Source organism: Pelodiscus sinensis, chromosome 22 (assembly GCF_052426305.1).
Source record: "Pelodiscus sinensis isolate ZL-2025 chromosome 22, ASM5242630v1, whole genome shotgun sequence".
NCBI lineage: Eukaryota > Metazoa > Chordata > Testudines > Trionychidae > Pelodiscus > Pelodiscus sinensis.
The window spans coordinates 9,424,081-9,447,795 of record NC_143073.1 but is presented as its reverse complement, the minus strand read 5'-3'; the positions used below and the strand labels follow the sequence as shown (position 1 = coordinate 9,447,795).

At 53.5% G+C, this 23,715-nt stretch overlaps 2 protein-coding genes across 3 annotated transcripts in view; one reads left to right on the top strand and one right to left on the bottom strand.

The window, feature by feature from the left end:
• KLHDC9 (kelch domain containing 9) overlaps positions 1-5,363 on the bottom strand; it is a 32,333-nt gene extending 26,970 nt beyond the window's left edge. Inside the window, exon 1 of the mRNA XM_075906994.2 lies at positions 5,232-5,363. The gene's annotated coding sequence lies outside the window, so the exon portion shown is untranslated. The remainder of the gene's footprint in view (positions 1-5,231) is intronic.
• LOC102446730 (butyrophilin subfamily 1 member A1-like) lies at positions 4,283-20,593 on the top strand. Of its 2 annotated transcripts, XM_006113917.5 has the most exons (5): positions 4,283-4,438; positions 5,829-6,030; positions 9,046-9,137; positions 17,207-17,575; positions 18,081-20,592. In XM_006113917.5, the coding sequence occupies exons 3-5, from the start codon at positions 9,083-9,085 to the stop codon at positions 18,176-18,178; spliced, it is 522 nt and encodes a 173-aa protein (XP_006113979.1). In that variant the 5' UTR covers positions 4,283-4,438; positions 5,829-6,030; positions 9,046-9,082; the 3' UTR covers positions 18,179-20,592. The 2 variants fall into 2 exon arrangements, with proteins under 2 accessions (XP_006113979.1, XP_006113980.1); XM_006113918.5 differs by lacking the exon at positions 5,829-6,030 and having other exon boundaries at positions 18,081-20,593.
• The last annotated feature ends 3,122 nt before the right edge of the window (positions 20,594-23,715 follow it).

Genomic DNA, 23,715 nt, shown 5'->3' with positions numbered 1-23,715 from the left:
CCCCTACTGATTAGCACAGGGGGCTGGGAGCCAGGACTCCTGGGTTCTGTGCTGTTTCTGCCACTGTGCGACTGTGGGCAGGTCCCCGCCCGGTTCCGTGCCTCAGTTTCTCCACCTGGAAAAGGGAGCATCTGGTCCTGGCCCAAGCTCTCTGAAAGAGGAGGATGCTGGGAGAAAAGCAGACCGATCGTGGCCTAGAGTCTCTGCTGGCTCGTTAGCCATGCGGGCAGGCCCCTGGCATGGTCAGAAATTGTGAGTCAGCCCCAAACCCCATGAGCTCGGTCCCAAGCCAAGAGACATTGGCTTTAAAAATGGACAGGCCTGTGCCCGAGCTTTGACTGGCTCCCCCTGCCCGATAAGTGACAGGTCATTGCTCCAGCTTCCCCCCCATGCACCAAGTGGAGCATTCTGACCCTGATGGCACCGAGCACCTCAATGGTCTGACTGATTCCCTCAGCGCTCCCCACCTTCCCCTCCCCCCTCCTCTACCCCTGCTCTTCCACCAGACACTGTGGGGCAGGGATGGGGAGTGACTCATTGCTCATGGGAGGGGTGGGGGAGCAGAGCTGCGCTGAACTGCTGGGCTCTTTCTGCTCCCACTTTCCCCCCCCAGATTCCTCTGGATCCTGGGTGCAGGAGCAGTGTGGGAGGGGACCGATGGCTCTTTTGTCACAGAAAACGGGCTGTCGTGGGAGGAGCCGGCAGTTTTGTGTCTGAGCTTCTTGTGCAGGCCCTGCAGAAGGTGTGCGGCCTGAGAAACACGCATGCACGTGCGCACTCACACGCACACGGGCATGCACGCCAACCGGCACACACGTGAACGCAGGCGCACACCCAACAAATATACCTGCCCGCGGTGTGGCGGAGTCACCTTGCTGATGCTCTGGAACTGCTCAGAATGGTGCCAGGCAGGACTGTGGGGTCACAGGCTGCCTCTCTCTGAGCAAACACTGTCACTCCGGCCTCTCTGGGTCTGAGCTTGGAGCATTCAACCTCCTCTTCCACACCGTGGGCTGCCCACGGAGAGTCCACTCAGGCAGGGCCCCTGCACTCCAACTCCATAGCTGGCTGTTACTCTCAGCCAGTGAGTAAACCAGAAGGCTAATTAGTCAACAAGTACATAGCATAGATAGGGCCTGACTAAGGTTATGAGGGGCCTAAGGTGAAGTAAAATGTAAAACGTCACCTCCCATCCCTGCTGGCCACTTGCTGTGCCCCCACTGCTCTACCGGTTTCTCATTGCGTCTCTCCAATGCCACCCTTCTGGCTGCTCATCACAGCTGTCCACTGCAACCCTGCTGGCTGTCAGTCACCAGCCGCTGACACCCACGTCTTGGCTGTGACTTCTGCCCATCAGGCTCAAACGATTTCAGCCCCCAGCAAACGGGGTAGAAGAAACACAACTTCAACATTGTTAACATAAGAAAGAGGCACCTGCTGATGCCTACCCAGCTCTGTTCTTCGAAGGAGGAAGAGAGATCAAACCAATCCAGGAGGAGGAGCCAAAATCATCTCCTAAACCAGAGGTTAACAATGAAATGGTGGCAGTTCACCATCCAGCTCCCGTTGAAGGGGAACAGTGATCCAAGGCCGGACCTGCAGAGGCACTGCAGGTAAATAAAACAGTGTGGGGGCCTGTCAGGAGCTAACCCTAGTGGACCAAATCTAGCCTGCGGACTGATATATATTCCCGTGCCCTGATCTAAGGCTGCGTCTAGACTGGCATGATTTTGTAGAAATACTTTTAACGGAAAAGTTTTTCCGTTAAAAGTATTTCCGCAAAAGCGCGTCTAGATTGGCATGGATGCTTTTGCGCAAAAGCATCCGTGGCCAGTCTAGACGCGGTTTTGCGCAAGAAAGCCCCGATCGCCATTTTAGCCATCGGGGCTTTTTTGCGCAAAACAGTTCTTCTCTGTCTACACTGGCAAGTATTCTTGCGCAAGAGGGCTTTTTCTCGAGCGGGAGCGTGAAAGTATTTGCGCAAGAAGCACTGATTTTGTGCATTACAAAGTCAGTGCTCTTGTGCAAATTCAAGCAGCCAGTCTAGATGCACCCTAACTGTGTTGGGCCAACGTGACGTCTGCTCGCAGTCTGACTTTTGCTCACTTTATTTTATGTCGGGAAGGCTTGACCCAGGGTTGCCAACTTTCTAATCCCACGAAACCAAACACTCCTGCCCTGCCCCTTCCCTGAAGCCACACCCATGCCCCGCCCCTTCTCTGAGGCTCCACCCCTTCCTCTATCCCTCCCTTACTCTTCCCCACCCTCACTCACTTTTACCAGATTGGGGCAGGCGGTTGGGGTGCAGGACCAGCCTCCCATACAAGCCTCATGTCTCGGCTCTTTCTACTACAGCCTTCCTGCTGGCAGGCTGGCTGTGAGCACCCCAGAGCTGCTACCGCAGCACAGCTTTATGGGGCACCCCAAGATGCAGGACTGGGGTGATACAGCTGCCTGCTGATCTAGACTCTACCCCAGAATGCCCTTGCGCTGCTATTAATGTCACACCCCCTAGGATAGGAATTCCCTCCCAACCCCACTTGCTCCGGCCCAGGCCCGCCAGAGAGGCATGGCTCCCCCTCAGCCTGCTCTAGCTCAGCCCCCCACAACAGGTATTGCCCCCCCAGTTTTCTCCAGCCCCCTACACCTGGGACTACTAGCCCAGCCCCTCTCCCTTCCCCCCCCAAGACAGGCACAGCTCCTTCCCAGCCTGCTCCGGACCAGGCCCCCCAGGACAGGCACTGCCCCCCAGCCTGCTCTGGTCCAGCTCCCCACAACAGGCATTGTTCCCCCAGCCTTCTCCAGCCCAACCCCCCATGCCAGGCACTCCCCCCCACCCCACTCTAACCCAGCCCCCTCCCCAAAACAGGCACAGCTCCCCAGCCTGCTTCAGCCCAGCCCTCCCAGGACAGGTGCTGCCCCTCACAGCCTGCTTCAGCCTAGCCCCTTCCCCACCCCAAGGCAGGTGCTGCCTCGCCCAGCCCCTCAAGCCAGGCACTACTCCCACAGCCTGCTCCGGCCCAGCCCCTCAAGCCAGGCACTACCCCCACAGCCTGCTCCGGCTCAGCCCCTACCCCTGGACAGGCACTGCCCCCCAGCCTGCTCTGGTCCAGCTCCCCACAACAGGCATTGTTCCCCCAGCCTTCTCCAGCCCAACCCCCCATGCCAGGCACTACCCTCCATCCCACTCTAACCCAGCCCCCTCCCCAAAACAGGCACAGCTCCCCAGCCTGCTTCAGCCCAGCCCTCCCAGGACAGGTGCTGCCCCTCACAGCCTGCTTCAGCCTAGCCCCCACAAGGCAGGTGCTGCCCCTCACAGCCTGCTTCAGCCTAGCCCCTTCCCCACCCCAAGGCAGGTGCTGCCCCGCCCAGCCCCTCAAGCCAGGCACTACTCCCACAGCCTGCTCCGGCCCAGCCCCTCAAGCCAGGCACTACCCCCACAGCCTGCTCCCGCTCAGCCCCTACCCCTGGACAGGCACTGGCCCCCAAGCCTGCTCTGGCCCACCCTCCCCCAGGCAGACCTTATGCAGAGGTGTGGGGAGGGTGGAGTAGCTACCTGTATGGAAAGAGGCCAGGCCAGCCTGGATGTGCCCTGGTGACAGCCTGGCGTCAATCCTGCTCAGGCCTTGGTCTCTCTGCCAGCTAGTGCCCACTGGGGAGGGGGCAGGGCGTACTTCTTGTGAGAGAGGCACTTGTCCATTGACTGAGACCCACCAAACTCATCACACTGACAGCTGCCAAGCAGCCCCACCGCACCAGCCTAGGCTGGGCAGCGCCCCGGGCAGCGGGCGCACGGTGCATGCGCGGCCCCGCCCCCGGGCACGTGGTAAGGGGCGCCGCGCCCCCGGGTGCGCAGTGCATGTGTGGCCCTGCCCCCGGGCGCCAACCTATGGGGGGGTGCCTGATTGAAGGGGTAAGGGGCGCTGTACACCTGGGCATGCGGCGTATGTACGGCCCCGTCCCCGGGCACGCAGCACCCCTTGCCTCTTCAATCAGGTGCCCCGGGCAGCTGCCCGGCTAGCCCCCCCCTTAATCCAGCCCTGAGTCTGGGTTTGCCCCAGTGACTGGTCCCCGCAAGAGACATCAGCGTTTGGAGCTGCGGCTGCCCTGCGCCTGTCTCACCCCTGCGCCAGGCAGCGGGCCAGGGCCCTGACGGGGCCGCGCGGTTTGTGCTGCGTCCCTGGAGGTCCCTCTGGGCTGCAGGAGCCCTGGCTGCCTTCGCAGGAGCAGCTTCCTTCCTCCAGAGCGGGGCAGCGAGCCATGGAAACGCCCAGACACAGCTGCGGTTAAGCAATTGCTTTCTCGCCCAAGCCAGAGATTTGCAGAGACACGGGACCCTGCGTGGAGCCGGCGCTCAGAGCCCTCACCTCTGCCTCTGGCCTACGTGCTGGGCCATGCCATGTGCCAGGGGAGCGTTGAGAGACATGCCACATGGCACGTGAGTGTCCGGGGGCAACGCTGCATGGCAGAGAGAATGGGGGAGCGAAAGGGGGCTGTGCCACGCAGGCGGGGGGGAGGGGTCCAGGGAAGAGCCACACGGTGGGGGAAAGGCTGTGCCCGCAGGCACAAGGCTGCCTAGCCATTGGCAGCCTGAAACGGGTCCATCTCATTCAGATACAGCCTTTGTGGCACCTGGAGGGCCAGATGGGAGGGGCCAATCAGAGCTGCTGGGAACCTGGCTGGCTCTTGTGAACGGCACCACATGCTGCATGGTGCCGGGGCGCAGTGGGCATGACACCACACGCCGTAAGGCGGAGACGGCCCTTGCATTGCACTGTACGGTGCAGGGGAGACTTGCACGCACCGGGTCGTGTGTGGGTGCAGGTGGGCACCCACTGCACCGTGTGACTAGCACAGACTCAATGCTGAAGATGGGAGGGAGCAGGGAGACGCGGGCACCAAGCGGAAAGATGTTTGCACCCACATGCCTCCTTCCTGCCCCTTGACTCCGTCACACCCCTGGGCCCACCGATCCCCAGTGGGGCGGGACCGGCTCTTACCCTGCAGTGCCCCAGTTCTTCAGGCTGGCATTTTCAAGGGGGCCCGAGAATTCCAAGTGCCCGAACGTCCCCCAGCCCCTGGGATTTTACTAAATTCCAGCCCACCCAAGGTGCAGCCCTGGCTAGCACAGCTGCTTTGGTGGGGGCTTCCTGGCATACCGCTAGGGCGCTGGCTGCCCCCGCTGGCAGTCTCATGTGAGTTTCCCCAAAGATGCCTGGAATTGCTCTCACCAGCCCGGTGGTTGTGAACAGTCAATGCCGTGTAGGGAGGCTGCCTTTCAGATCAGAGCTGGACTCGTGTCTCCTCTTTCTCTGGGCCCCTGCAATCAGCTTCACTCTAGCCCCGGTCTCAGCATGCGGCTTGGAGGCGTCTGTTGAGCAGAAGACGCTCTTCCACCGGCTGACACCCACGCCTGCTCAGGGTTACTAGCAAACTCCAGCTGCTCCGTGGGAGAGCAAATCCAGAGCATTCTGCCCCGAGGCCGGCTGCGAGGCGACCCGAGCCAGCGGACCATGAAACTGACTAATTGGTTATAGCCTTGCTGCAGACCCAGATGAAAGCAAAGCAGATTCCGCTCGGATTCCTTCTTCCGGCGCGCCGAACTTCGCACCAAGGTGACACGAGGCCGGCGGGCAGGGAGCCTTGAGCTCTGCTTGATCCGTCAGCCATGGAATTATTCTTGGGTGCCGAACACGTGGGAGTCACATGCTCGGGGGCTGCCCTCCCAGCCGCTTCAGGCTCCCTGCGTCATTGTGCTGGATGCAGGAATGTGGGTCTCCGAGCTTCCTCCCCTCAACAATCCCCACTCGCTCTCCTGACTCCCTTAGGTCTGGTCCTACATTGGGTAAAGTCCATCCACATTCTCCCGTGGCTCCACGTACCCTGCCCCAGCTATCGCCTCTCCTAGACTTGCACACCAGGAGAGGCAGGGAGGTAAGTGGGCCATGTGAGCTGGAGTGAAAGGAAAGAAACTTACATTGCTCAGTGGAGATCACTCATCGGTGAGAGACAGAGGACAAAATCCTGCAGGTGAGATCAGTCTGTACATGTATGTATGTATCTGTCTGTCTGTCTATCTATGGGTGTGTCTAGACTACAGGGGGTTTTCGAAAAAAAAGGAACCTTTTTTCAAAAAAACTTCACCAGCGTCTAGACTGCTGCTGCGTTCTTTCGAAATTTAGTCGAAAGAACGCGGCAGTTTTCTCGACCGCGGTAAACCTCATTTTACGAGGAAGAATGCCTTTTTTCTAAAGTGCTCTTTCGAAAAAAGGCGTTCTTGAATGCAAACAGGGCTTTTTTGAAAGAGAGCATCCAGACTGTCTGGGTGCTCTCTTTCGAAAAAGTGGCTCACTTTTTCGAAAGAAGTGGTTGCAGTCTAGACGCTCTCTTTCAAAAGAGGTTTGTAGCCTATTTAACCCAATTCTATCTATCTATCTATCTATCTATCTATCTATCTATCTATCTATCTATCTATCTATCTATCTATCATCCGTATTCTTTCTATCTATCTATCTATCTATCTATCTATCTATCTATCTATCTATCTATCTATCTATCTATCTATCTATCTATCTATCTATCTATCCCTATACACTCTAGCTAGCTAGCCCAATTCTTTCTTTCTATCTATCTATCTATCTATCTATCTATCTATCTATCTTTCTATCTATCTATCTATCTATCTATCTATCTATCTATCTATCTATCTATCTATCTATCTATCTATCTATCTCTGCAATATCTCAGTGTGTCCCCACCAGGAGCAGCAATTCCATTTCTCAATGCATTTCCTGTGACACATCCTTTAGTCTGGCATAATTTTCATTTTAAAAATACAAAGCCTTTCTTCACTAATTTTTCAAGCCCCCCACCCCGCAGTGATCCCTGGGAACACATGCAGTGCAGTTGTAGTCATATGGGTTCCCAGAAGACTCCAAACAAATAAGCCTGTGGTTTCGTGCTATCAGTTTTGCGTTCTTAAAATGTTGACCCAGATTGAAGCACAGGGGCAGCTCCAAGCAGGTAGCTGCCTTTTAATGGAGGGGGTAACTTTCTTTAGATCGTCTCCCTGTGACTGGATTTGAACCAGGTGCTTTGTAGTCATCCTTGAGGATAACTCATGTCCTGGATTAGAGAGATTGCGATAGGGGCTTGGCAGAATTCGATTTTTGTTCTTTGATCATTTTGATGGAGAACCTTGATGGTTATTTGTAAGCATTTTTAGAGGCTTATCGATGTAGACGGTCACAGTTGTAGGAAACTGCAGCGATTTGAAATCTTAGGGTACGTCTAGACTACAGGCTTTTGTCTGTACAGATACTGACAAAGCTTCTGTCGACAAAGAGCATCTAGACTACATCCAGTTCTGTTGACCAAGCAAGCCGCTTTGTCGACATGAGAGCGTAGACACAAAGGACAGTGTAGATGCAATAACGCCTTCTGTCGACAGAACTCTGTCAACAAAAGGCGTTATTCCTCGTAGAATGAGGTGTACCGCCGTCGACAAAACTGCCACGTTCTGTCGAAGTCATGTCGACAGAACTCGGCAGTAGTGTAGACGCAGGTATAGTTTTGTTGACAAAAGGCCACTTTTGTCGACAAAACCCTGTAGTCTAGACACACCCTTAGGGTACGTCTAAACTACATGCCTCCGTCAATGGAGGCATGTAGATTAGCCAGATCGGCAGAGGGAAATGAAGCCGCAATTAAAATAATCGCGGCTTCATTTAAATTTAAATGGCTGCCCCGCTCTGCCGATCAGCTGTTTGTCGGCAGATCGGGGCAGTCTGGACGCGACGCGCCGACAAAGAAGCCTTTCTTGATCGGCACAGGTAAACCTGGTTTCACGAGGCATACCTGTGCCGATCAAGAAAGGCTTCTTTGTCGGCGCGTCGCGTCCAGACTGCCCCGATCTGCCGACAAACAGCTGATCAGCAGAGCGGGGCAGCCATTCAAATTTAAATGAAGCCGCGATTATTTTAATCGCGGCTTCATTTCCCTCTGCCGATCTGGCTAATCTACATGCCTCCGTCGACGAAGGCATGTAGTCTAGACACACCCCTAGTGTCCACACCTCAGCATTTCCCTATTCCTAAAATTACCATGTTATATGGACCACGGCCTGGGGGCCAACTCCAGTAGTGCCAGCAAACGTCACGATTTATCCTAACTATCCACTACGGTCTCAAGTACCCTTCTTACTTTGCTTCTCTGCCAATGTCAGTGACTGTTGCTGGGAATAGTTTTACATTGGTTTGTGGATGAAATCAGCCTTTTTACCAACATTTCCTGATACCAAGAATAACTTTTCAAGCGTCCACAAATGCTATGCAGCCTGTTCTGGGAGGATAAAGACGCTGATAAATGATCAAGACAGACGCAGCTGGATGTAGTTTCTCTGGACAGCCACACTGGGACCACAGTAACCAGAATAAACCATCTTGTTTTATTAGTTAGGAAAGAAGCAAGGAGAATTTGCACCAGTCGGCCTCTGCTGGGTTGAGAGGGGAGGGAATGTGGGGCTGGAGAGGACTAATGATTGCCCTATAAGAGAGTGCCTGGGGATGGGATGGGGCACCAAGGGGCTGATGATGGGCTGCATGGGGAAAACTCACATTGCTATTTCCAGGTTCTCCGAAGGATCCAGATATGTTTGAACCAGTGCTCCCTGTAAACTGAGCGCTTGAGCAGGCACCCAGGAGAGATTCAAGTGATTAGCAGAGTGCCCACAACCTCCCACAGCCGGCCGCATGTGTTTCTATTGATGGTGCACATCTGCACATACTTTGGTGCACATAACAAAATTGATTCCACACACGAATGGACACAATTAAAGGGAACATTGGTCAGAACATTGGGGGAATTTCCCTCACTGGGCAGGGTCTGAGCTTTGACCAGTCCCTAGAACTAAAGTTTGATGTTGGAGAAAGGTGCTCACCGCTCCAGAACAGGACTACTCCCAGGTGCTGTTTGCTCGGGGTTTTGCTGGGTTTCCCTCCTGTTTGCGCGTGGTGACCCCCTCTGCCTTTCTTCTCCCTCTCTCAGGTCAGGGGCAGCCTGGCTACTATAAGAGCTGGTGGAGATGGGGCGTGTTCTGCTGCACCTGGGATTCCTCATCACAGTTCTCCAGCAGCTAGGTAAATACTGGGGGTGTCACCACATGGCTGCTCTGTCCGGGTTGGGTTGGGATGGGGTTCCATATAAGTCCGGTTCCCCAGCACCCAAGGATCTCAGAGCATGCTGCAGGCAGTCAATAATCAAGCCTTGATATTCTATTCTGTGAGCTGTCCCCATCATTATGGTACCTGATCAACTTGCAACCTCCCTGGGAGGCAGCTTAATATTAGAGTTGGTTACATTTTTAAACACAACATTTTTTTTTGCTGTTGTCCCAAACCAGCCCTGGCCCGTTTTTCAATATCACATCTGGGCTGGTCAGAGTGCTCCCTTATTCACGCTGCTTGGGCTCAGCATAAGATCTTCTAATGCTCTGCCACCAGGGCTGGCTCGAGCCATTCCTGCACCCCGGGCAACAGGCGCGTTTCGCTCCACCCCCAGGCGCACGGCGCATGCGTGTCCCCGGCACACAGTGCCCCTCATCAGGCACCCCCCATAGGTTGGCACCCCGGGCAGCTGCCCGGCTAGCCCACCCCTCTTAATCCGGCCCTGTCTGCCACGTATAGCTGAGACTAGTTTAAATGAAGTGTTTTACACACAGCCCCACGTAATGGCTGAACAATACAGTTTAATTTTTTTGCTCCGCCTTTAAATTCTACACCACGCAGTCTCTGAAGGTCAATCAGGCTGCTGAGTGTTTCCGAATGGCACCGGGTTTCCTAATTACGCGACGTGAATGTGTAACAGCATGGTTGTCCAGCTGTCTGCTCGTTACGCCTGACTGTGCTTGGTTTGTAATCCTTGGGTCATCTTCTTGCTCTGCATCTCCTCTCTGCAGAGGCTGCTCTTTTGATTGTTTCTCCGGATTAGTGGTTTTTTCAAGATGTTTTTCTCATGACTCAGTTGAAGAAAATCATTGGTGCCGCGACCAAGCATAATTTGTGATTAGGGTGCTGGCTCCAGGTGGGGCTGAGGAGAAGTTTTGGGGCATAGAAGGGGGCTCCAGCTTTGGGGGGAGTCAAGCCGGGGCAGGAGGGGCTTACCTTGAGCAGCTCCTGGTCAGTGGCTAGTGGGGGTGCTAAGGCAGCTTTCTGCCTCTCCTGGTACCACAGACCCCCAGAAGCAGCCAGCGGCAGGTTCCCAGCCAATGGGAGTGCGCAGCTAGTGCTCAGGGCAGGGGCAGTGCATGGAGCCCTGTGCGCTCTTCCCCCACCCCACCTAGGAGCCGGGCCTGCTCTTGGCTGCTTCCAATGCCAGGACAGGCAGGGAGCTGCCTTAGCTCCCCCACTGATCACCTGACCCTCCCCCCTCTCCCCCCTCCGCAGCAACCAGACCTAAAATGAAAACCACTGCCCCAGAGGAACAAAGTGTAGGTGTCGATGGTTTCCATTGAACCCTTCACCATCCTCTCAGCCACAGATGATCTGGGTGCTGAATTCTTTTTCTTGATAGCAGCTGGAGTCGTCCATTTTTTTTCTCCATCCAATTTGACCTGAGTGCTGTCACCATGTCTGAGGCCTGGCTGTTCTCTGAGTGACATCTGCAATATAAGGGTTCATCAGCTCTTTTAGCCTTGTTATCTGATACAGCTCTTCCTTTCATGTCTGGCCACTTGATTTTTTTTCTAAAGTTGGGGCAGTAGTTTTGAATTGTTTTCCCATAAGGAGTGGTGCTGGATTATAACCAGTAGATGCTATTGGTGCTGATCACTCCAAAAAGCAAGGACTGGGTCTTCCTGCTGTGGGTGTTTCTTGGCCGTCTGTCCAGCTCTCTCAGCCATTCCAGTCGTTTATGGGTAATGTGTAGTAATAGGATCAAAAGTATGTTTTGTTCGGAAAAACGACAATTCTGCTGCAGTGAATTGTGGTCTGTTTGTCTGTTGCTAGGTGCTCTGGAATACCAGCGTGAGCAAAAGTGTACCACCGTTTGTCAATAACACTGCAATATGTTCTGTCTGTCAAGCACCTTATTTCTGTATGCCTGGAAAAATAGTCCACCATTATCAGGTAATAGGGTTGCCAGGTGTCCGGTATTCACCCGGACAGTCTGGTATTTTTGCCTCATGTCCAGTAAAATAAATCAGAAAATACTGGACACCTAAAATGTTAGGGCCAAAAAGCCTCAAAAGCATTTCTTAAAGGGGCCATGTGGTTTTTTTTTGCTTAATAACTCTTGGGGTCCGTTTTTTTTTCCTCAACAACTTTGGTCTCCCTCTTTTTTTTTTCTCAACAGAATTTATTCCCCGCTGGGGTTTTTTTTTGGGGGGGGGGGTGGCGGCGGAGTGTTTAGTATTTTTGGTTAAACCATCTGTCGACCCTACCAAGTAATGTCCCCTGAACTAGCATAAATCAGGCAGGGATGCTTGTACACTCTGTGGGTCAGCATTGTCTCTGGATTGGTGCTGGATCTTTTTTCAAAAGTCTAATATCATCCAGTCCTCCATCAAGTTCTAGCTTTCTCACTGGGCCCATCATGACTGCCAAGCTGCAGCTGAGAAGGCTGTAGGTCTGTGGGCCTTTGATCACATCCACTCTGAGCGAGCAGCTGTTTTCTTCATAGATGGTTTTCACAATGAACTGGCCCTTGCACCTTAGAAGGGCTAGTCAGAGCTGTGTCAGGTGTTGGGTTGAAGGTAGCTGTAGGATCCTTCTGAGATAATTGTGAAGTCAGCTCCTGCATCAATTTTACAGACAATAGTCTTTCCAGGAATATTGAGTTTCACTCTCCAGGCAGGTTCTAATCACAAGTTATTGATCCTCAAAACACTGGCTCTCCATGGTCTGTAATATGAGTTAACTCCCTGACTGCTTTGGGGAGGCAAACAGTTGTACAATGTGCATATTTCATGCATTTACGACACCACATGCCTCTGGCTCGATGTGTATCTCTGGAGCTCTGACTTTTTCCTCATCTTGTGCATTTAGGCTGGAATTTGTCCTTCTTTGCATCCTTCTTCAGATGCTGTTTGAAGTGGGTGGTGACCATGAAAGCTCATGATACTATTTATATATTTTTGTTAGTCTCTAAGGGCACATCTACATGGCAGGGCAAAAGTTGAATTAAGCTACGCAGCTTCAGCTACGGCAATTGTGTAGCTGAAGTCGAAGTAGCTTCATTTGGCTTTTGGTGCTGTCTACACAGCAGGAAGTTGAAAGACGAACACTCTTCCTTCGACTTCCCTTACTCCTCAGACTTTTCTCAAGTACCCCTAAGGGTTCTCATACCTCTGGTTGAGAAACACTGCATTATAATGCAATTTAAAAGTGTGGGGGAAAGGGATCAGGATAGGGTGCATGGCAGTGGTGACGCCGCCAGGACAGGCACTGCCCCCCACAGCCTGCTCTGGTCCAGCCCCCACAAACAGGCAAAGCCCCCCCAGCCTGCTCTGGTCCAGCCCCCCCAGACAGGCACTACACCCTCAGTCTGTTGTGGTCCAGCCCCCCAGACTGGCAGTGCCCTCTCAACCTACTTTGGCACAGCCCCTCCCCCCCACTGCAGGCCACCCCACAGCTGCTCTGGCACAGCCCCTCCCCTGTCCTGTTCTGGTCCTGCCCACCCCAGCACAAGCACTGCCCCCCCACCCCATCCCCTGTGGATGCAGCCAGGGCTTAGGAGAGCTGGGGAGCAGTGGCTCTGAAACAATTTTTGCCGCCTCCCCTTAGCCCTCTCAGTGCCCCGCACTGTTCCCTAGAGCTGGGACCGGCAGCAGGGACCCTGCGTGCAGAGTTGGCGGCTGGGACTGTGGGTCCAGCAGTGGAGCCCCTGGGGCTAGTGGCCAAGTGGAACCCAAGGCTGCCAGCACAGCCTTCAGATGGCAGTGGGCCTAGTGGCCAGGACACAAAACCTGGAGGTGCTGCAGCACCACCCACACCTCTACTTCCTGCACCCATGCTGGGGGTGGGGGATGGGATTGGGACAAGGTGTCTCCAGGGGCTGCTACTGGGAAGAGGGAGAAGTTAGGAGGGGAGAGGTGAAGGCAGCTGTGGGGTGGGGAGGCTGTGCAGGGCAAGCCCTTTCTCTGCTGCTCCAGCTGCAGGACAGAGCTATGGGATCCAGGCCCAGCCAGCTCCCCAGGGACCAGAAGTCGCTTCCCCGTGGTGTCCTGGGGGCAAGCAGCTGCGGGATTCTTAGATCATTGTCCCTCCTCTCCCCCGTGTTTGGCCTAAGCCACAGCTTCCCAATTCCTTGCTCCAGCTGCTTCTGCCCCACCACTGACCCTAAGTGTATACCCCAAAGCCAGGGAGAGAAGGCGCTTGGAGTTTACAAACACTCTGTCCTGTCCCGAGACTCCGTCCCCAGATTCGAGCTGCGGCCGTGTTTGTCAGTGGTTTCCTGTAGCAGCTGTTTTCCATATGTTCGTTTTCCAAGGAAGAGACAAGGAACGTGGGCCCTGGCCAGGATCCTCTCACACAGGGCGGGTTTTGAAAGGGGCTTTAGGGGCTGCAGGCCAGGGTCCTGGGGCTAAGAACTGTGGCCACTCCCAGCCTGCTGCCTACCTCCCATCCAGACCCTAAACCCTCACCCTGCTCCTACCTCCTACCCAAACCCTGCACCCCCACCCCCACCCCAACCCACTCCTGTACCCTACTTCCTGCCTAGACCCCCCACCTCCATCCCCAGTCCACTTCCACACTCCATTTTCTGCCTACAGCCTACACCCCTACCCCCAGCCGGCTCCTACACTGCACGTCCTGCCTAGACCCCGCTGCGGGGGTCCCCACATTCCCACCCTGCTCCCAGGTAGCCCCTTTCTGGACACTGAACCCCTTATTTCTGGCCCCACCCAAAGCCTCGGGGGCCCCACAAAATCTAAGAAACCTACTAGCCTCGGGCCCCCAGAACAGTTAATCGGGCCCTGCCCTCACACCTTTCTGACAGGCTGAGCTCTTCACGCCAGCGCCCTGACTGATTCCCAGCTCCGCCTCCCCCTGTCCATTTGGACCCGGGTCTCTCTGCTTCATTGTGCTCGCTGTCGCTGTGCACTGATGAGCAGCTGCCACATCCCACCGGGGCAGGGGGCGGGGAGGCTGCCTGTCTGTGGTGGTTGGAGAGACTCTTCGGCTGCATGTGTGATTGAGGGCTCCTTTGGGCGACACGGGTGTGCTTCACTAGGCTCTGTGCTGCTGGCATCATTGCTGGTCCCGCGGTCCCTTCATCTGTGTCTTCTTCATGGGTTCTTCTGGTGCGGGGCAGGGGAGATGCCCCAGGCTGGCTGGCTCGCGGTGGTGGCACAGGCCCATACACAGGAATTTCTGTGTGTGGGGGGGTGCTTTTTATGTAAAGGTGGACCCAGGCCTCGCTCCTGAGGTGGGGAGAGGGATGGGGGAGGGAGGCTCAGCCGTGTGTCATTCCTGCCTTCCCTCAGCCAGCCAGAGCATGCTTGGGGGGACTATAGGAGGTTGCATTCCCACCCTTCACACACATATACACCCCGCTGTATATAGGCCTGAAGGGAGTTGCTGGAAGCAAATTCCAGGCTTTTGTGTATGATGGTCCTCATTACAGAGTGTAAGACAGCAACAATGATATACTTTAATAGCTTCTATTTGTACCAAACTTTTCATCCCAAGACAGCTCCGTACACTATACAGAATACAGGCAAAATATTCTGACCTTGTTCGCATCCACGTACATCCCCTTCAAACCAATAAATGGACCGCCTGACGCCAACCATATTTATATATTTACACGCAGTAGGGTCTGTGGAGGGTCATCAGCCCCTGGTGGACTCACATTTTTTGCTCTCCTTCAGCTAAATATCTCAACAGCTGGATTCTTACAAGAACTAAAGAGACCACCCACAGTTTGAGGAACGGCCTCATAAATCTGGGTCTGTTTTGAAACTGGCACATGACCTAGTCAGTGGGCATAAAAGCCTTATAACACAAGAGTAAGCTAGACAACAAATGAAAAAAGGAGAATCAAGTGTGTTTCACCGAGAGCATGGCTTTCTACCAGGCGTCCTGATGCACATGCTGCTGCTACTGCAGTTTAGCGCTGGTTAAAGCTGGAAATTAAAACAATACCACCAATAACTTTTACAGCATAGAAAACACGGGTTTGGCTTAGCTATTGAAAAGAATTAAAGTTCTATGGGGGATGGGGAGATGAGTCTACACTGCACCCTTAGCTTGAAAGAAGCTACGCAATTTGAGCTATGCAAATTGTGTAGCTTATTTCGAGTGTATTTTGAAATAGCTTATTTCGTAATTTGGTGCTGTCTGCACAGCGCCAAATTTTGAAATAAACCGCTATCCTGAAATGCCTCTTAATCTTCATTGAACAAGGTTTACAGGGACGTAGGAATAGCATACCTGTTATTTCAAAAGATATTTCGAAATAATGGGCGCACTGTCAAGACACAAAATAGCTATTTTGGGATACCGGAAGTATCCAAAAATAGCGCCGCAGTGTATATATACTCAGAGAGATTATAATGAAATCTCTTCTCTCCTCTCCAGTCTCTAAGGATATGTCTACACAGCAGGGCAAAAAACAAATTAAGCTATGCAGCTTCACCTTTATGTCATTTCAAACTTCACGTCAATTGTGTAGCTGAAGTCGAAATAGCTTAACTCAGCTTTTGGCGTGGTCTACACAGCAGGAAGTCAAAGGAAAAACACTCTTCCTTTGACTTCCCTTACTTCTAGTACAAAGAGGGTTACAAGAGTTGGAGTAAGAAGTTCTCCAGCTCAACATTATTTCAAATAATGACTTGCGGTGTAAACGTGTCAGTTATTCCAAAATAGTGCTGCTGTGTAGTCGTCCCCTAAGAAATTGGATAAGAAATGGTTTTCCTGGGAAGCCTGTGTTCTTCTAAACAACATAGTTGAGGGTGGAAGCCTTCTTGATAGCACGCGTGGTAGGGCCAGAGAACATTTTTGAAAATAAAACCTTCTGGGCTTGATCCAGCTGACAATATCCACAGCCTACTGGGCCAGGCACATTTCATACGCTCACTAATGTTGGCTCCTAGCAGGAAACTTGCTCCTGGAGGAGATCAGGGGGAAGGGAGGAATTCAGCTGGCTGGAGCAAGGGGAGAGAGGCTGCGGGAGCACACCGCTCCTGCCTTCTCCCGGCTGGAATTGACCCCAGGGGGGAACCATGGAGGAGTGCATTCGTACCCTTTGCACCCCTCTGCGCACGGGCCTGGGGTGACAAGGCCATGGGGTTGGCTTGCTGGTAGGATGTAGTTCTGATGTATGGCAGTGGTGAGAAGGCTCTAGGCTTGGTTTGCTGGGACAGTGTAGTTGTGTTTGGGCAATAGGATTGACTTGTAGGCATGGTGTAGTTCTCTGATATGGAGGTAGGGTGGATGATAGGACTGGCTTTCTGGGACGGAGTAGTTCTGGCGGTGTGGCGGTGGTGGTGACAAGGTCTGTTTCTCTGGAACGGAGTAGTTCTGGTGGTGTGTGGTGGTGATGGTGACAAGGCCTGGCTCGCTGGGATGGTGTAGTTCTGGTGGTGTGTGGTGGTGATGGTGACAAGGCCTGGCTCGCTGGGATGGTGTAGTTCTGGTGGTGTGTGGTGGTGATGGTGACAAGGCCTGGCTTTCTAGGATGGTGTAGTTCTGGTGGTGTGTGGTGGTGATGGTGACAAGGCCTGGCTCGCTGGGATGGTGTAGTTGTGGTGGTGACAAGGCCATAGGCCTGGCTCAGTTGTAGTCAGAGGCTCCATTCAGGACCAGATTCTGCTGGGTTCTGATAACGTCAGGCCAGACTCCTGCTCCCCAAGGCTGTGACTAAAAGGGTGTCACAAGGAGGAAGGAGAAAATTTGTTCCTCTTGGTTACTGAGGACAGGACAAGGAGTAATGGGCTTAAAGAGCAGCAGGGGAGGTTTAGATTGGACATTAGGAAAAAATTCCTAACTGTCAGGGTGGTCAAATATTGGAATAAATTGCCAAGGGAGGTGGTGGAATCTCCCTCTCTGGAGCTATTTAAGAACAGGTTAGATAGACATCTGTCAGGGATGGTGTAGACGGAGCTTAGTCCTGCCTTGAGGGTGGGGGGTTGGACTCGATGACCTCTCGAGGTCCCTTCCAGTCCTATGATTCTATGATTCTATGACTGTGCTTTGCTCTTCCCTAGCCTGCCCGGCTGAGCCGTGTGCGAACACCTCCCACACCCAGCTGCTGGCCCAGGCGGGGGAGAATGTCTCCATGAGCTGCCTCTTCCTAGTCTACGACCCCAGAAAGGCCCCGAAGGTCCAGTGGAACTATAGGGGTGAGACCGAGAGCACGGCTGTCAACCTCTATCAGACCAGAGATGGGGTCGAGCGCTCCTCAAGCTACCAGCCACGCTTCCAGGGCAGGACATGGGTTAACGCCACGGGGCTGGCCCACGGCGACGCCACCCTGCACCTTGCCGGAGTCACAATGTCTGACCAAGGGAACTTCTCGTGCTGGGTGAGCCTTGGCTTTGACTGCGTGTCGGTGGAGGTGCAGCTCTTGGTCAGTGGTAAGTACCAAGGAGGGGCATGTTAGGTGGAGAGGCCTCCGGGCCCTCTGGGTTCTCAGCCTTGGGGGGAAGGGAATCTCAGAGCCTCTCCTCCTCGGTTCCCATGCCTCCCCGTTCCTGCTCGTGGTAGAGCTATGCTATGCTGTGGTACCATGATGCCTGGGTCTTTGGGCTGATGACATGCCAGTAGCGTGCCCTCCCATCAGACCAGTCTCCAGGGGTGGCCAGGCGAAGTGCGATGCCAGCGTAACATGGCACGGCAATGCAGGTAGCGCAGCCCCCCAGAGGCCGCCGCTCTACAGGCACTGACATCTGCACATGCCAGCAGAACCTCTGCCAGGGTCTCTAGCAGGAAAGCCCCAGCGGCTACGAGCAAGGGGGTTGGCATTTGATATCTGCTAAGCAGGGGCTTTGCTTGCTTAGGGCCTGGGTTTGGGGCCTTCCCAGCAGATCAGTTTGGGAAGCCTTGAGTGGCTCACCCCTTTTCCTTCCTTCTTCTTTGCAGAACATAACCAGCAGAGGATCCTGGACTGCGGGCTTGCAGCCACCTGCTACCCCGGCTTGGTGCTTGCCCTTGCCACAGCAGTTACCCTGTGTGTGTGAGCGCAGGGACGGGGGCTAGACCCCGACTGGGAAAGGAAGCCTCCATGTGATCAAAGGGGACAGCCGCCTCCTCGGACATGCCAGCCTCACTCACATCCCAGCCCTGCAGATGGCACGGGGTCCTCCAAGACAGGCTGGCATGTGAAACACAGACATTTGGGACACTGAGAGCTTGTCTACACTCAAACACGGTTCTGGCATGGCTGTGCTTTAGTCTAGACGTAACCTGTGCCAACGGCAGGGCTTTTCCCATCACTGTTGTTAATCTACCTCCCCAAGAGACGGTGGGTAGATCGATGGAAGAAGTTGCCCCTGCGATGTCTGGTCGGGGACTTATATTGGCTCACCCATGTTACTCACATCCCTGGGTGGTGTAATTATTCTGACCTGATTTTCTATTTTAGACCAGGCCTTGGGGTCTTGCATTTCTCCTCGCAAGGCAGCCCGCACATGCTGCTACCGCTGCCTTACCAGCACACAGGGCGTCTGTCCCGGCTTGAAGGGCTTTTCACAAATGACTCCATCTCTCAATGAGTTTACCAGGCAAAACTGGACAAGCAGCATCCGGGGTCACGAAGCACCAAAGGGCTCGGAAAGTGATGTTTCCACTGCAGCTTCTCCTCAAGCCTGAAATGGAGAATGTGTCCCACAAAACTGTTTCTCCCTGGTAAACACGCAGCAAACTCGACTCCTGCAGCCTTCCCACAATCCTTGGCTCCACAGCCAAGCCGTTCAAGGGCCCACCCTGAGATTTACCGACCCCATGCCACTTGCTAATCCTCTTAGGTGCCTTTGTGCAGCTGGCTTTATCAGCTTTGTGCAGCGACCTCTGGGTGGACTGCTTCCAATTCCTTACCCTCAGGGCAGGGAGTTTGGAAGAAAGTGCACCAGGGATGGGGGTTTGTGCCAAGGCAGCGGCTTGTCTGCAGTTTCCTGGCATTGTGATGGGTGAAGGGAAAACCTGGGCCTTTCCTCCTGCTGCCCTCAGAGACATTCTCAGGACCACCAGATGCCACGAGGTGAAGCAGGACAGGTTGTCACTTCGCTGCTTTGGGGGGCTGCTGTCTGTGCCACAGGGCAGCTGAGCTGCACATCCCCCTGAATTGTGCATCTGTAAAGCAGGGGGACCAGGTGCTTCCTCTCTGCTCCGTGCCAGGAGGCGAGACCGATTCCCTAGTTCTCCTCTTTCCCCCATTCTGATCCTAAGGGGGCTGAGTAAACTCACCCTCCCTGCCTTCTGCTCTGTCCCCCGTGGGAGCTAGAGAACCTGCTCACTCCACTGTCAGTCTTCTGAATCCTGGGATCTAAAGGGACCAGCTCAGTCTCTCTGCTTGGTCCCTCCAGAGCAGAGGTGGGGAACCTCTTTCTGACCCACAGAAAATCAGTGGGGGAAACACACACAAGTAAGAAGCAAAAAACAAACAAACTTACCAGATCCCCAAACCCTCACTGACGTGGCTCCCTACTGAGAAGGAGAAAGATGCTCCCCACATTCCCCTCACACACCACAGCCTAGGGGAGCCAGGCTAGTAGATTTTGTGTGCTCCAGCCCCATGGGGGCAATGGGGAGTTGGAGCGCCAGCATGGGCTCCCCAGTGTTGCAGGGGAGCCCCGAGGGCTAGATCCAGGCAAGCGGGGGCTGCATCTAGTCCCTGGGCCTTAGGTTCCCCACTCCTGTTCCAGGGAATGGACAGCAGGGTAGACATGAGTGACTTGGCTCCATAGCCAAGTCACAGTTGGGTTACCAGGTGTCCCGTATTGAACTGGATAGTCCAGTATTTGAGCTTTCTGTTCGGGAAACAAATTAAGAAAATATAAATGAGACAATAGAAAGGTCTGATATTTTCTAAATGAGCTGTAACGTAGATTGTGATGTAATGGCACGTGTGTCCAATATTTTTGTTGAAACCATCTGGCAACCCTGTATCACAGCCAGGGAGTGAGACACACTGGACAAACAAACAGAGTCAGCCAGAGCAGGAAACGAAATGAAAGAACAGCCCAAAGCAAGGATGTGGGTTGGGGCGCCATTTCAGATTGGGGGGGGGAGGGTGAACGACCTCTGCATGCCATGATGGGGGCGGAGAGAAGAGAGTGAGAGACTGAGGAGAAAGGTTTCAGCAGTGTTACTGAGCATGCTCAGGACAAGCCAAGCACCAAATGGGGGGGGGAGCAACCCCTTCCATCCTCCCCTCCCCCCCGACACACACATCATCTCTCTTCAGGGGCTACTAAAACTGGAAGTTGCTACTTTTTTGGCAGAGCACTTAGCAGGGAGCTGACAGGAGCACTGTATCTGATCTAATATATAAAGGAGAATGTTTGTGCTCGAATAACTTGGACACTATGGGTATGTCTAGACTACATGGCTCCGTCAATGGAGCCATGTAGATTAGGCTACCCGGCATAGGGAAATGAAGCGGCGATTTAAATAATCGCAGCTTCATTTAAATTTAAATGGCTGAGCCGATCAGCTGTTTGTCAGCTCAGTGCACTAGTCTGGACGTTTGGCGGTCAACATCAAAGGCATTTGTCGACCTCCCCGGTAAACCTCATCTCACGAGGCATACCGGGGAGGTCAACAAATGCCTTTGATGTCGACCGCGGAGCGTCCAGACTAGCGTGCTGAGCTGACAAACAGGTGATTGGCTCGGCGCGGCAGCCATTTAAATTTAAATGAAGCGGCGATTATTTAAATCGCCGCTTCATTTCCCTGTGCCCAGTAAACAAATCTACATGGCTCCATCAACAGAGCCATGTGGTCTAGACATACCCCGAAAGACCTACCACAACCAAACTTTCCATGGGATAACCTGTCCTCCAGGAGAAGGTTTTAAGGTACTTTTGGACTCAATCGGGCCCAATTTCAACCTGTAAAATAAAAAAATAACCCGCTGCCCTGCAGGGGCAGCCCCGCCCACCCTAGGTCCAGTGAATGCTGCCTGTCGCCCCCACCACTGTCTGGGACTTGCCCCACGCGCACAACGGCTCGGGCACCTGCTCTGTCCCCCACGCTACGGTTACCAGGTAGTCTAAAAAAACCCCTCCCAGACATACTTCAATCGGGGGGGGGGGGGAAGGAACCGGCCGGGAGGGGTGCGGGGCTGGCCGAGAGGAAGGGGGGGGCCGGGAAGCAGAGCTGGTGTGGGGGGGGCAGGGGTAGCGGGGCTGGCCAGGGGAGATTGGGGGAGGGACCGCAGGCGGGAAGCAAAGCTGGTGGCGAGGGGTGGGGCCAGGAGGAGCAGGGCTGGCCAGAGGAGATCGGGGGAGGGGCAGTCGGCGGGAAGCAGAGCTGGTCGGGGGGGGGGGGGGGGGTCGGGGCAGCGGGGCTGGCCTGGGGAGATCGGGGGAGTGGGGCTGGCCGGGGGAGGGCCCTCAGGTGTTTTGAGTTGGGTCCCCCAAATCAGTATGAAAATCTTGATCCCAAAAGAGACCTAAACAAGAGACCTGATTTTCTAAAGCCCTGAGCCTCCAGCTACTCCCGCTCAAGCCAGGCCTGCCAGCCAGACCCTCTCTCAGGTTCTGAAATCCATAAAGCTCTTCTGTTGCTGAGGTCAGGGCGTGGCGCAGTTTTTAAACGTGCATTTTTTAAATATCTCAGTTCCATGTTAAAGTCCCTTCGTGGGTCGCCCCCAGAGCATTGATACCTGGACACGTCTGCTCTGCCCCATTGCAGTGTTGGGCCCCATCCAGGGCTTGGGACCTCCACTGGGCACCATGATGTCTCCAGTTTTCGAGTGGCAGCATGTCAGCTGTCTGAAGAAGTGGGTTACGCCCACGAAAGCTCATGATACTATTGACATGTTTTGTTAGTCTTTAATGTACTACTAGACTATTTGTTGTTTTTTAAGTTTTTCTAGTTACAGACTAACTCGGCTACCCCCTCTGAAGGTTTTATAGAGACCTGGCCTCCCCTTCCTGATAGTCCCACCCCCTGGTTAAGGCTTGCCCAATGAACAGAGGGTTCTAGATTTCAAATCCTTATTAAGAGGCTCACAGCTTCCAACCACTGGCCTGAGCACAGTGTTTCTCAACCAGTGGTACTAGTACCCTTCAGGGTACTCGAGAGAAGTCTGGGGGGTATATCAGCACAACCGTAATTTAGAGAAAACTGAATTTATTTTAAGTTTTACAGTGTTTTATTATTTTTTTACTTTTTACACCCAAAAATGTATCACCCGCCCAGCTACGATTAAGTTGTTTAAACAAATGTGTTGCAACAGTAGGAAAAAAATTGTGTTTGAAAACTGTAGGTACTGGGGGTACCTATAATTTTTTTTTCAAAAAGGGGTACTTTATTAAAAAAAAAAAAGGTTGAGAGACACTGCCTCAGCACATGGATCTCCAAACAGACAAACACAAGCTCAGCACACAGTATCTTTCAGGCAACCGGCAAGTAACCCACAAACACTCACACACACACTGCAAACAGCCACTTACCCCTAGGTCCCATAATCACTCCTCCTTCACCTGGAGAACTCTCTCACAAAACTAACCTAGCTCACACTCAAGCTTTACATGGGAAACATAGAAACCCAATGCTCCTCCTGTTTGGAATGGTGCTGCCTTAAGGGAAGGGAACTGCTACTTTATATTTTTATACTGAAACAAAATAGAATTGGCCAGGCAGTAAGTCCAGGGTGTGGGTCTTTAATTTGCACCTGATCTTACAGGATATGGTGGGGACCTGTCAGCATTGCTAACAGCTGTTGATCTAGCTTGAAAAGGTGAAGTGGTTGTGCCTGCTCACTGGAGCAGCTGGCTGCTTACTTCCCCAGTGGTAGGAGCTGAGGGGGCCCACTCAACACCTCTGAAGAACAGGTACCACAGCCATGGCTCATGGTCTCCGTCTGTGATACTTAAGTCCCCTGGAAGGTAAGTGACGAGGCATCTTCCCTTTAACATTGGGATCTCCAAATGAAAGGAGCTATCCAGCTGCAATGTGGAGGCTAGATGTTTGCACAGAGTTGGGGCCTCACTTGGTATTGCAGCACGGCATGTATTCATTCACACTCATGCCAAGCAGGTGAGAAACACTGTCTTGGTGGTTTTACACCTCCACTGCACAGGTGTGAATGACTATCCAAGAAGCAGGTCACTGGAAAGCCAGCCCTCTTGCATCCATGCAGCAGACACATAATCAAGGCCAAAGCAGATTTTGCTTGTAACAGAGCACAGTATCACAACTGGCTTCTAAAGGGGAAGCCTCGGTTGGGGAAAGACCAGAGCCTGACTGAGCCATGCTCAGGTCCTTTTGTGCTGCTCTGGCAGTGGAGAGGGATCTTAAAATGAGTAGAACCAGCTCCCTTAGCATCGTCCCTGTGCAGGGGCCTCCCAGCTGGTGCGGAGCTCATGTAAGGGTTCTGTATCCACTCTGCTCCCCATCTCCAGTGTTGAGGCCTGGCTGGAACATACTGCGAGTGATGTGGTGAGCAGAGCAACAGCTAGAGCAGCCCTGAGGCTGCTCTAACTTACAGCAGAGGTGATGTGAAAACCCAGAGCATAGGGAGCATAAAGGGGCTTCAAGTCACCTTAAC

Bases quoted from the DNA above. Each gene is read 5' to 3' on its own strand.
- LOC102446730 (XM_006113918.5), top strand. From the start codon at position 9,083: ATGGGGCGTGTTCTGCTGCACCTGGGATTCCTCATCACAGTTCTCCAG. The intron at 9,138-17,206 runs GTAAATACTGGG...GCTCTTCCCTAG, and splicing joins CACAGTTCTCCAGCAGCTAG to CCTGCCCGGCTGAGCCGTGT. The intron at 17,576-18,080 runs GTAAGTACCAAG...TCTTCTTTGCAG, and splicing joins GGTGCAGCTCTTGGTCAGTG to AACATAACCAGCAGAGGATC.